Genomic DNA, 13,230 nt, shown 5'->3' with positions numbered 1-13,230 from the left:
CCCCTCCACATCATTCTCCTTCTTGTAGCATGAGAGGATGCTGGGTGTTGGGCCTCCTTGATGGTCAGGGTTGGGGGGGGGGGAATCAGGATGCCCCCTGCAAGACCAAATGCCTCTAAGCCTCCCAGCCCCCTGAGGGATTATGGTATTCCAGAATGGCAAGTCAAACTGGCAGTGTCTCAGTGTCCTTGGGGAGCAGGGGTAGTGGGTCAGAGTTTCTTTGGACTATCCGAGCATCCTGGGGCAATCAGGCTGTCCTGGGTGGCCGGACACAGTTTGTAGGGTTAGGGTATCTTGAGGCTGCAGGATGTATTGGAATTCAGTGTTTGCTTGGAGGTCCAAGCTGACGACATGTTACTGGGTCTTGGGAGGTCAGGATGCCCTGGGGCTTGGGTTGCTCCAGGAGACCACAGAATACGCTGGGGTAGGGGAGAAAGCTTGGCCTCTTGGATCAGTGCTTCTCAACCTTAACGTTGTTATGAACTGATGGGATCAGTATCTGGACATGAAGAAGAAGAGAGACCAAAGGTGGTTCTCTCTCTGCCACATGAAGCCGCAGAAGGCGGCTGTCTACACCCCCGGAATTGAGTCCTCCCCAGGAGGGAGGCATCTCGACCTTGGACTTTCCAGCTTCCAGAACTGTGAGAACTGTCTACTGTGTAAGCCACCCATCCTTGGGTATTTCGTTACGGAAGCCTGAGCTGGTGAAGAGAAATATACACTCATTTCTCCCAGGGGTCTTGTTACAATGCAGCTTCTGGGTCAATAGGACTAAGGGGGGACCCAAGTTCTGCATTTCTTACAAGCTGTCCTGTGCTGCTGATGCTGCTGATTGTGGGCCATATTGGAAACATCAAGATCCTAGAGGATTTTGGGGGGGGAGGGTCTCAAATTGTCAGGGTGCTTTTAAAGGATGTGTGTGAAAGATTAGCATGACCTGGGGATCCAGATTGTCCCTTCCAAGAGGGGCAGGGTGTCCTCATTGGGTCAGTGTGTCCTGAGAGGTTAGGACCTCATGGCAGGGTCAAGGGGATCTTCTAGTAGAGGCAGAACATTCTGGATTTCAGTGTGTCCTAGAGTATCCTAGAGTCCTGGGGTGTCAGGTTGTCTTTAAAGGGTCAGGATGCCCTATGGGTGTCAGAATGGACTTCCTGGGTCTAAGTAATCTCAAGAAGCAGAATACTGTTGGGGACAGGGTGTCCTGACTGCCCAGGGATCTGGGTGCTTCAAGGTTTCCTTGAAGAATCAGAATATGCCAGGGTGTCGTGGGACTCTCAGTTTCCTACAGAGTCCACAAGTCCAAGGGGTCAAGATGCACCAGGAATTCCAATGCTCTTGAGGGCCAGGGTTTTCTGAATGTCTGGGTGACCTCGGAAGGTCACGGAGTCCCGGGGGTTCTGAGTGAACAAGGAGGTGATGTTTGGGGGAGGAAAGCAGACTGTCCTCCAGTGTCCTGGACACTCATCCTGTGATTCAGGTTGTCCTGCAGGGGTGTGTCTAGTATGTTCTGAGAATCAGGGTATCCAGGAGGGGCCAGAATGCACTCATGTCTTTTAGGTTTTTAGTTTCCTGGAAACAGGTCCTTGGATATCACCCACATGCTGAGATGCCAGGCAGGCCCTGTTCCTGGCCGGCATTTGCACCCCCTCTCCCCGCGGTGGGGTTCTGAGGAAGGGTCTTAGAAGGAATGCATTTACTTCTACCCTGCCTGCTCCCAGGAGGGGATTTAACAGGACAAAAGAACTTGGTCCTCTGGGAATACGAGCTCTTGGCCCCAGTCCCTGGACCCTCCAACTGAACCCCTTCCCTCATCTGGCTTGTGATCCTCCCCTGACAAAGGGGGCTCTGGCGGCTCTGGCGGCCAGGCAATGATTGGACGGGCCCCCCGGGGGCGAGGAGCAGGTCACTCCTCCAAGGCTCAGGGAGAAGGAGGTGGTGTGGGATTGCAAGCTGGGAAAGTAGGCAGCTGAGAGCGAAGGGAGAGGACCGCATCGCGGAGACGGGGTGGGAGACGGGGCAGGCAGCGGGAAGTCGAGGCACACACAGAGAAACAGGGTCCAGGCAAGGCAGAGAGAATGCAATAATACTCAAGCAAAGGAAGGGGGAATTAGGGGAAAAAATTAGCAAAAAGGAGAGACAGAAAGGCCAAGACATCTCTCTGTATCTACATCACACAGAGAGCCAGAGGTATAAACAGAGGGAGAGGGAGGCGTAGAGGGAACTGACAGACCAGAGAAGGACTGACCCAGAAGCAGAGACTGGGGGACACGGGAGACCGGACTGTCTTCGGTCTTTGTTGTTAGCCATGGAAGCAGAAGGGAGGAGTGAGCAGGGTAAGCAAAAGAAGGGGCTACTTTGCAGCAGCCTCTGGCCCCAGAGCTACCCCGCCGCTGGGACTCTGACCTCCACGGCGGGTGAGTGAATCTCCGGGCTGGTCCTGAGGAGGCGGGGGTCCTGAGGTGGGGTGGGGGGTGCTCTACGCTTAGGCTCCTTGGGGGCAGTGGTTCCCCACGAGGAAGGCGAGGAGAGGAGATAAAAAACAGAATCCAAGAATGCTAAAACCCTGGGCATCTCAGAAAGCATGGGGAGGGGCAGCTCCTTGGCTTCGCAGACGGGACCCGAGGCCCTAGAGCGGACGGGCTGCCACGCAGCACCCGCAGTGGGGGGGGGGGGGGCGGCGGAGGTGGACATGAAATCTGGCTCCTCACTCCTGAGCCCCCGGTTCGCCCACTGCACGGCCTCCTCTGAGGTGGGCAGCTGGAGGGGCCAGGGCTTGGGATCCCCTGTGACCAGCGGTTCGATGCACGTGTGTCCCCCAGCTGGACAGGGAGCGCTGGGTGGGAGCCACACCCTTGGTCCCCATGGGGATGGGTGCCTCAGCTCCAGACATCTCCTTTTCGCCGTGTGTGACTTCCAGGTGTTTCCTTTCGCTCCGTGTTCTCCCTTCCCCGGCTGGCTCTCAGACTAATTAGTGTGGGGGCTTAGTGAGCCTGTGGGGAGGAGAGGCAAGCCTTTCCCACGAGCTCAGGTTCCTGCAGCCCGGCGGGCAGGCCAGGGCCGAGGTAGGGGAGAAGACGAAATGCATGCGAGGGGAGGGTGGGTCTGAGCGGAAGAGGGAGGAATGTTTCACCTGCCCAGGGAAGGGCCTAGCAGGATGGGAGCAGTCTCGACAAGGTGGATGCTGCAGGTGAGCCTGGAGAGCGGGGAACAGGGAATGGGGGTCACGGAGACGTGGACAGTCTGTTAGTGGGTCAGAGCGAAGAGGAGCCCCGTGGGGTGAGACCCGGGAGGGTAGTGTACGTGCTCAGAGAGGTGGAAGGCCCACGAGGGGCGCCCGTTGCATGGGAATGATCCACGGGCGTGGGCATACAGCGAAGGGAGGCAGACAGGGCCCAGGGTGTGAAGTGAGTCTGTGCAATGTGTGTGGAGAGCGGAGCGTGGGTTCGGGCCCTCCGAGCTGAGGCAGCGGCCGAGGCTGAGCTGCGTCCAGGGGCTTGTGAGAGCTGAAGGTTTTCTGGTCGGGGCGAGTGTGTGAGCAGCAGCGGGGCACTGAGGAGAATCTGGGGGTGGGCGGGGGGGCGGAGCAGCATACTCGGTCCAGGATGGACAGGTGGGTCCACTCCGCACAACTTTGCCCTCCCCTCCATCCTCAGACACGAGCCCTCGGCCCTACAGGAACCTCTCTGGCGTAGGTGTGCGGAGACCGAGGCTTTCTCCCCAAGGAGGACAGAGGGGTCGCCCGCACTCCCGGCGCCGCCACCGTACCACCTTCAGTCCAGCGCAGTTGGAACAGCTAGAGGCAGCCTTTGGGAGGAATCAGTACCCCGACATCTGGGCCCGAGAGGGCCTGGCCCGGGACACAAGCCTCAGCGAGGCCAGAATCCAGGTGATGCCCCAGGATCCCCCTCCTCTTGTGGGACGAGATGCAGGTTTGGTGCTCCGGACTACTGGGGTCTAAATTCTCCTGGGCGCTGTAACCCTGCCCTAAACGTTCCCCAGAGCACAGCCTCAACCACCAGTCCACACGACCTCATGTACATCGGGAATGTCCCTTGAACTCAACCCGAGCTCTAACCTGATCTAACTTGAATTTCAACACCCTACCCTCAGCTTCAACGGGGATGTGAATTTCAACCGAAATACAGTCTTAACAGTTGGCGGGCACATGTGGCCTTGTCCCTAACCATGGCCTTAAAACCCAGCTAGCCTGATGCTCCTTCCGTCCGAACCATCGAGGTAGTTAATCTCAGGGGCAAACCCTACCGGAGATCCGGCCCCGTATCTAACAATTAAACTCATCTGCAGTCGTAATCTGTCATAACCCTCGGGGATGTTTCCTGTTCTCCGTGGAGGAAAAAGGCCATTGTGTCATAATTCATCTCTTTCTTGTGGGGAAGTTGACATTTCGGACTCCCCCGGATTTGCAGTAGAGCAAATTTAGGCACAGGTTGGGGGTGACGGTGTGGGTCTCGCTTTGTGAGGAGGCCCAGCTCATTCACATGCCTCTGGAAAGAGCTTTCCTTCCTCTGCCGTGTGGGAGAGGCTTATTACGCTGGGCACCTGAACCTTCTGTCATCGACGGGGAGGGGGCTCTGATGTGACAGGGCCCCCTATTTGAGAGAGAGGCTCTGATGTGGCTGTTCTCCCCCTTCCTCAGGTCTGGTTCCAGAACCGCAGAGCTAAGCAGAGGAAACAAGAGCGGTCGCTGCTCCAGCCACTGGCCCATCTGTCTCCTGCCACCTTCTCTGGTTTCTTGCCCGAGTCCCCTGCTTGTCCCTACTCCTACCCAACACCGCCTCCACCCATGACCTGCTTCCCTCACCCCTACAACCACGCCCTTCCCTCTCAGCCCCCCACCGGCAGTTCCTTTGCTCGACCCCCCCAACCTGAAGACTGGTACCCCACCTTGCACCCAACCCCCACTGGCCATCTGCCCTGTCCCCCACCCCCAACCATGCTTCCCCTCAGCCTTGAGCCACCAAAGTCTTGGAACTAAGGTCGGACAGGTGCTGATAAGGCAAACCCCCCAGCCCGTGGCCCTGGTGAAATGCCCAGAAAGCTGGGTGGCTTCCCTTCCTTCCAGGGTTCAAGTAGAAATCTGGTGAGGGGCAGCTCAGAGATTGGGAATTTAGAAATGGGAGGTCATGCTGAAGGCCCACTGAGGTGATTGATTAGTTGAGGGAATTTAGGGAGGTGAACCTACTAGAAGACAGAGATAAAAGGCCTCAGTGGTGGTGACCAGTAGGTATTGATGGAAGCAACTGTTGCTGCTGGTGAACGGAAGTGGTTGAATGTGATAGAACTTTCAGGACTTCATTGATTAAGATCACAGTTGAAGATGTTGACTCAGCAGTTTCTAGCTGATTTCAATAAGGCTTTTGATTCAAAGTCTCCCTGTTCATCCTTTCCCCGTCACCCACCCCACCACCCAAATCAGTCATTAACTTTTGTTCGTTAATGTTCTAGAAATACCTCTTGAATTTCTTCCTCTCTTTTCCGTTCCGGCAGACACTTTACCTTTTCCGTCCCCATATCTGGATTAATCCTCCTCCGTGGCTCCCTTAGGTCCAGCCTTTCCCATTGCCAACAGGAGCCTGCAAATCTGATCATCTCAGAACAGCTCTCCAATGTCTTATAAACAATAAATAAAGAAGATCTGAGTCTTCGCTATTACCTTCAACCTGACTCTGAAATCTACCGCATGTCATAACGTATGTGGTTTCTGATAGAGAAGAAACAATTCGATTTAGGGCTGACTTTTCCACCAATCATGTGTCTTAAGGTTGGCAAGAGGTCATTCCCAGGAAAGAACCTGCCGTGAGGTGCCTCGGTGTGAGTCCTCCTCACGGAAAGGTCATGTGGCTAGTTGGTGGCACCATTCGCATGTCATATGGCTTATAATGTACTTATTTTATTTCACTCGTCACGTGCTTACTTGCATGTGGGCCTCCCTCACTTATCGTCAGGCCCATAGACACATTCTGAGTAAACAAGCCCGTGGGATGGGTATTCATGGTATTTATAGAATAGTATAAAATAGTAAAAACCTCTGTGCCGTACCTTTTGGCCTCTCATGGAATTATCTCCCTGGGCCAGACTGCCTTCTGGAAGCATTATACCAGCCTCCACAATTCCCCAACTTTGGTTTCAGCACACCCTGTTGACCTGTACCATTCTGACATTCTTGTCCACTGAGAGGATGTTTCCTTGTTGCTTACTTGTAAGTTTTCATTGACTCGGTTGCCAGCGAGACGTGAAATAGTTTCACGTTTATTGGCAACTGGTGCGTGTCCTGCCGTGCGTCTCTGACGTACTCGCGTATTTGGGTTTGGGTAGAGTTATGTTTTATTAGGGACTGAGAGCGCTTTGTGCGGTAGGGGTAGAAATATCGCTTTAGGTGTCTTGCAGCTGCCTTTCGCTGTTTGTTACTTGTGTTCTAGGCTTTCCTGAGAGAATTAAGCCCTAATGCTGTAGGTACCTATCGTGTGTAACTTCTGTGTCTCAGCACCTGGAATGCTACCAGTTACGTAGAGTTGGTGGGACTTGACAAAGCATTCACCCGGTTCCTTCTCCGCGTTGTGTGGTTTGCATGAGGAACCCCAGCCCAGACCTCTCCCCTTGTTTTCACCGGCGCCACCCACATTTTCTCCGCTATTTGGAATCAAAATATTATGCCGTGAGTCATCTGAAATTTATTTTAGGATGTGTAGTCATGCAAGAGAGTCGTGTAATTCCCTCTCAACCAGCTAGCCAGACTTACCTGTATAATTTATCTCAGCATCTAACATTGATTTGTGAAGTCCTGCGTTTTCACACACTAAGTTCTCCTTATACACAGGACAGTGTAGACCCCTGGTTCTTCTCCATCAATTAGCTTGTCTCTTCTCGAACCACCACCATCGTGGGGGTTTAATTATGCAAAACTTAAGGATTATTGATATCTTTAAAATGTTAAATCGTCTTATCCAAACGCAGATGTGTCCTGTCATTTTTTCCAGACCCCTCTTATGTCATTCAGGAAAGTTCTTTATATATAGATATGATATATCTATATAATCTATATCATATATCTCTATATATAAAACATATATAGCTAAAACAAATCTTAATAGTTCTATAAATTACAAAAATAATATGTACTCCTTGTAACAAGTCTACTCAAAATATCATATATATAACATACATGACAGTATATTTATATGTATATTAACCTGGATTACCCACAAAAACCTTATGTTGAGCAAAAAAAAACATTTTTTCCCAGAAAAGTACCTTCAGTATGTCATACCATTTATATGAAGTTTTCACTGCAAAATAATTTTAAGTGTTAAAAATTTAAATGCATATTAGGATGCATATATATTACGTAATGATTGAAGACTGGCAGTTTCTGGAGGGCGTTTGCACCCCACAGGCCCCTTCTCTCTGCTCCCCTGGGAGCCCTGGTGCCTCCAGTGCGGGAGAATGACCTGGCAGATTGGAAGCTCCAGGGTTAACAGGGCATCACGAAGCCGTGGCAGGTTTCCTTGTAAAGCCCAGGGGGGAGGGCAGGGCGCACCTTGACTCTTCTCCTTTCCCTGTCCTCCCTTCTCGGGAGAAGAGATACTCCCAAAACTGGCAGAGGGTTGGAATCTGCCCCACCTGGAAATTAAAAAAGAGAAAAAGGGGGCACTGGGCTGGCTCACTCAGTGGAACAAGCGACTCTTGATCTCAGGGTCGTGAGTTCAAGCCCCGTGTTGGGTGTAGAGATTACCTAAAAAATATAAATAAATTTTTAAAAAAGAAAAAAAGAACTGTCCTTCAAGTGGTAACATGCCCTTCCTCCTCCTAGCCGGCGAAAGAGGAAATGCAGCCACCAGACAGAAAAAAGATCAGGAATTCGTCTTTGAGTTGGGAAATCGAAATACCTGGTCTTTTAGGAAGATCCTTTCCCAGCAGGATCCAAATCCCAGTTCAGAAAACGGAAGGACTTGGGACATGAAATGGGGCGTGTGGGGAGAAGAGGGCGGGAGTTCTGGGGTGGCCTGACCAGGCACATGGCTCCAGGGGATGGAGTGATTCACTGCCCAAGACCACGGGCTAGACCGCAGAGTCACGGGGCGCGGCTGCAAGAGGACTGGGAGGAAGGTCGCGAAGACCCTTGTGGTGGGCCCTGGGATCGCACGGGGAATGCGCAGGCTGTCGCGCGGTCCAAGGGGGCCTCTGCGGGCGGCAGGTGCGTTTCTGCTTCTGTGCAACCTCGGCAACCTGCGACCGCAACTTGATAACCAGGCCTAAGAAAGCAGAGGTTGTAAAACATTCAGCTTCCGTGAGCAACCTCGATTGCCAGGAGCATTCCATCGGGGGACTGGCTGGAACCGGCAGGACTCCAGGTGGGGGCCGTTTCCGGCTTCACCAGCCTCACCTTACCTCGGAATCCGGGAGCTCAAGGGCAGTGCGTTTCCATGTGCGTCACCACTTTCCGCCGGAGGCTGGCCCATCTCTGGCCTGTGGGCTGTCTGGCCCGTGCACACCGTACCTGGCCGTCTTGCAGGATGCTGCTCTCAACTCGGAGCCCGCAGCCCCCGGAACATGGCCAGCGCGTCACCCCTGACAGCAAGTTTTGAGAAGACTTTACTTCCACGGGCACTTTCCGTTTTCCTTCAGAATGGGGACTCCTCGTTCCCGAGATTGGCGAGAGGACAAGTGTAGACCAGACCCCGGCTCAATGCTTGCCTGACATCTCTACCGAGGCCCTACTGCTTCCTGTACCACGCAGACCTCTCCAGTTCCGGGGCGTACTGAGACTGCATGTCAAGGTGCCCTCACACCACTCACCCACTTGAACAGCGCCCCCCTTTAGCTCCCCCCTTTAGCTCCCTGGGGACCAAGGCTCAGCCTGCCTTTGGGAGGATGGAACTGGGGAAGACATCTCACAGAGCCTATAGGGGGGTTCAGTGCCATTCAGGCAGGGACTCACCGGACTGGGGACCTGGGTATGAGACCTAATTGGGGGAAAGGGGCTGAGGCCGGGACCCTGAGAACTTCTCACCAGGTGGAGGAGGACCAGAGAGGGCCCTCCGAGTACAGGGCCCTCAGTAGCGGCCCAGGTGCCAGGCTGTAAGACTGTACTGGGTGCCCCCCCCCAGGGGCTTACCAAACTTCTCACTACTTTCCGGGTTTTCCCAGTACCCCTGGAATAAAACCCCCACTCTCTCTCTCTCTCTTTTTTTTTCCTAAAGATTTTATTTATTTATTCGACAGAGATAGAGACAGCCAGCGAGAGAGGGAACACAAGCAGGGGGAGTGGGAGAGGAAGAAGCAGGCTCATAGCAGAGGAGCCTGATGTGGGGCTCGATCCCATAACACCGGATTCACGCCCTGAGCCGAAGGCAGACGTTTCACCACAGTGCCACCCAGGCACCCCCCACTCTCTCTTTTCTGAGCTAGGTGCAAAAGGTGAGCCTGAAGTCCCAATAACAAGAGGGGCTCTGAGAATTTGCCCCTTTTGTATTTGGGCGGTTAGCTTCAGAGTTTTCCAAGTTCCTGCTCCACTGAGGTCCCTCCCCCCTTCCCTCCCACCAGCCCCTGAGATTTACCCCCTTAGCACTCAGCATCTAAAGGCCTATGGGGCCCCTTACTTTTCTCCTGGCACCAGCTAAGAAGCCCAAAGCGGAATAAGGGTCGGGGTCAGTCCCAAAGGGTAGCTCATTGGGGTGAGAGTGTGTGTGTGTGTGTGTGTGTGTGTGTGTGTGTGTGTGTGTGTGTGTTTGAGGCTACAGTGTCCACCTGGCCAAAGGCTTTGGGGCTTAGGATACTCAAACCATGCCCTTATCAATTTATTTGCAGGACTCCTGGGTCCATCTGAGCCCTGGTGTCATTGTACCAGCAAATGGGACCTGGAGAGCTGGTGTAGGGTACCCCAACTAGCAGCCAGAACACCTCTGGGAGATTCTGGCATTTTCTAGGGTGAGATGGGCCCATGTGCCCCAGGGAAAGGGGAACAGTGACCCCTCAAGAACTTGCGCCTGGGGCCTAAGCTTGGCCAGGTGAGGGAGGTGAAGGGGGGACACATGGGTGCATGTGGGTGCACATGGGTGCCTCTCCACCACATAGGCCCTTCAGTCACAGGGACAGGGACCCCAAGGTCAAAGAAGCCAGGTCCTCTTGCCCACCTCCAAAGGAAGGAACCCACCCCTGACCAAGCCACCTACCCTAGCAGTGGCGAGGAAGAGCCAACTAAGAGCTCAGTGCCCATGACTCCCACTCCCACCTCCCCCCCCCCCACTGTTACAAACACTTCTGCTTTTTTGTTAGACTCCTCAGATATGGCAACTAGAACGCTAATTCTGTGCAGACGTTTGTCCACCTACCTTAGTGCCAAGATGGGAGTCAGATGCGGGAGACTGCTCCTGAATCCAAGAAATCCTGCCAGACTCCGGGACATACCAGGACGCGGAGGATCATGGGAGCCCAGCGTCGGACAGAGAAAAAAAAGGAAGGCACCGAAGGGGGACTCCCCCCCCCCCCACTTCAGGGACCTTGTCCCCTTGCCCCCACTCTTAGCGCACCAGCAGGCGCCGCCACCGGTGTGGGGGGGAGGGGAGGAGAGGAAGGAATGGGAGGCTCACGGCAGCACCAGCTCAGGACGGACACCGCAGAAGCCCTCGGTGAAGCTCTTGGAAGCCAGCCGCTCTGGACACAGACCTTTGGGTACACCGGTCGCCTGGCGGGAAATTCGCCTGCTCTTCGCCGCCGCAGCGACCTTGAAGATCTAATCGTCCCCGCTTCCCAGGGCAACTTTCTGGCCGAGCTAGGTGCCCCCATCCCTGCCTCGCTGTCGCAGACGGGGACGGGGGCTGTCAGCCGCGGACTCTCGAGAGAACGCTCCCCGCGGCGGCACCTTCTCGCCCTCCAGGGTGGCGCCCCGGGAGCCCCCCGCGGTCCTGTCTCTGCAAAGCCTTGAACTCACCGAGCCCCGGTTTGCGCTGGCGTCTCCCGGTGGCTGCGAGGCTGTGCGTCCTTGAGTGCAGGCTGTCTTGGGAGGTAGACAGGGATGCTTTGAAAGGGGGAAAATAGTCCTTAGGGGAAGATTGGGCCTGGGGCGTCTGTGCAGCAGGGGAAAGAAGGCAATGCCCTCGCTCCGGGTCTGTCGGGTTCTGGGAATGGCCCCCCTGGGCTCGGATGGGGGACTTGGCCTCTTAGTCATAGAGGCAGCTGCCTTTGGGTAGGGGGTCTGCTTCCTGTGCTCAGATCCCAGGAACCCTTCTTAGCTTGGGGGGGGGGGATGGGAAGAAGGGGGGGTGGGGGAGGGGGGATGGGGGGAAGCAAGGGGGGGAAGCAAGGGATGGAAGGCCACCTGAGGTGAATCTACTCCATAACTGGTCTAGGTGGGGCCCGGCACATGAAAGGGACCCAGGCACCTGCCTCAGCGTTGATCGCCTGTCCCCCTCGCTCCTAACAGGCGGTCCTTCTGGGAGACTGTGAGGGTTGGTCACTGCTTGGCATCCTCAGTGTTTGTCACCACCAGCAGGCCACCTCTCCTGAGGGGGGCACTGAACACCACCTGGCTGTTCCTTGCTGTCTAGTACCCAGTGGGGCATGGTAAGGTCCCACTTACAGGTTGTAGCATTACCCATCCCTCTCCCCAGAATTCTATGGGGGCTGCTTCCTGGACCTTGAGACAGCCTGAAAAAGCTCCAAACAGGCAGGGAATAGCTAGGTGCCAGGATTCCCAGCAGCTCTTGACTCCTGGTGAAACCCTGGGACCACTCCCCTCTTTCTCAGTCCTAGATCCCCACCCCCTCCAGACTGGGCAGGACAGGCTTCCCCGCTGTGCCAACCTTGGTAGACCAGGGTTAGTGACCTCAGGCCCCAGGTGCTGAGAAGGAGGGGTCTCCTGCTCTAAGGCCAGGTCCAGTGAGCTGAGGGCCCCCCATAGGGGGCTCCAGCCTGTATCTTCCCTTTGGCTGTTGGGGTATCCACCAGGGTGAAAGCCTCCTCCTTGGAAGACAGAGCTGCAGGGGGAACCCCAAAAGAGATAGTGGGGGTAATAGGGCTTACACCCAGCTCGTTTAAAAAGAAATTCTCCGAACTGCCTTGTCATTGGCAACCCGAGGGACTCTCGTCTGATTTTGTGACATAATGGTAGTGAAGTTTCATGTGACTGTAGAGGTTAGAACTCTAGATATTCATATCTCGCCTTGTCAAGTCTTGCTTTTCATCGGCCACTGGTAAATACAGTCAGGTCGGAAATGTGAGCTGTCCCTCATCAATTCTGTTTTACCACACACTCTGGATCTTTGCATGATCTTGTTTTTGTCATTGTTTGCTTTAATATATATGGTCATTACCAAGCTTTTCACTATTATAACAAAATTTTATAGGTGGTAATGTCTCCAAAAAGACGACATGACCTTAATCTTACTGAATAGGAAGTGGGAGGTTTGTTCCCTTGTTTCTACATTCTTTTTTTTTTTTTAAGATTTTATTTATTTATCAGGGAGAGAGAGAGAGAGAGCACAAACAGAGGGAGCGGCAGGCAGAGGGAGAAGCAGGCTCCCCATTGAGCAAGGAGCCCAAGCAGGACTCGATCCCAGGACCCTGGGATCATGACCTGAGCCAAAGGCAGATGCTTAACCAACTGAGCCACCCTGGCGCCCCTTGTTTCTACATTCTTGGGGGAACTGTGGATTTTTTTTTCATTTGTAATTTGGCCTGTCAGCCATCCGTCTGTGCAGAAATCTCATTTCTGTCTTTCCTGTTCCCAAAGAATGTAAGAGTCCTGAATACAGCCTGTAAGCAATGATGGGGGGGTGCAGTTTAGAGGTCCCCAGACCACCCCTAGGCCCAGTGATTCACTAGAAGGACTCGCAGAATGCAGGAAAGCCATTCTATTCGCAGTTACAGTTTACTGTAGTAAAGGGATATGGATTAAAATCGGCCATAAAGGGGCGCCTGGGTGGCACAGCGGTTAAGCGTCTGCCTTCGGCTCAGGGCGTGATCCCGGCGTTATGGGATCGAGCCCCACATCAGGCTCCTCCGCTATGAGCCTGCTTCTTCCTCTCCCACTCCCCCTGCTTGTGTTCCCTCTCTCGCTGGCTGTCTCTCTCTCTGTCAAATAAATAAAATCTTTAAAAAAAATAAAAAATAAAAAAATAAAATCGGCCACAGAGAAAAGCACATTGGGCAATGTCTAGGAGACCAACAGGTACCAGCCAACTTCCAGTTATCCTTTCCAAATGTTGTGGT

General features: G+C 54.0%; 1 protein-coding gene across 1 annotated transcript; it reads left to right on the top strand.

The window, feature by feature from the left end:
- Positions 1 to 890: 890 nt before the first annotated feature.
- On the top strand, positions 891 to 6,668 carry PROP1 (PROP paired-like homeobox 1). Its single transcript, XM_045794952.2, has 3 exons — positions 891 to 2,414; positions 3,654 to 3,886; positions 4,658 to 6,668. Exons 1-3 carry the CDS (start codon positions 2,306 to 2,308, stop codon positions 4,994 to 4,996), a joined length of 681 nt encoding a protein of 226 aa, XP_045650908.2. The 5' UTR covers positions 891 to 2,305; the 3' UTR covers positions 4,997 to 6,668.
- The last annotated feature ends 6,562 nt before the right edge of the window (positions 6,669 to 13,230 follow it).

The sequence above is a fragment of the Ursus americanus genome, chromosome 5 (assembly GCF_024610735.1).
Source record: "Ursus americanus isolate L20-20 chromosome 5, mUrsAme1.1.p, whole genome shotgun sequence".
Taxonomy (NCBI): domain Eukaryota; kingdom Metazoa; phylum Chordata; class Mammalia; order Carnivora; family Ursidae; genus Ursus; species Ursus americanus.
Note: the sequence above shows the minus strand (reverse complement) of the source record. Positions and strands in the feature narration are given on the sequence as shown.

Coding starts and splice junctions, on each gene's coding strand:
- PROP1 (XM_045794952.2), top strand. CDS start 2,306: ATGGAAGCAGAAGGGAGGAGTGAGCAGGGTAAGCAAAAGAAGGGGCTA. Junction 2,415..3,653: donor GACTCTGACCTCCACGGCGG/GTGAGTGAATCT, acceptor CTCCATCCTCAG/ACACGAGCCCTCGGCCCTAC. Junction 3,887..4,657: donor TCAGCGAGGCCAGAATCCAG/GTGATGCCCCAG, acceptor CCCCTTCCTCAG/GTCTGGTTCCAGAACCGCAG.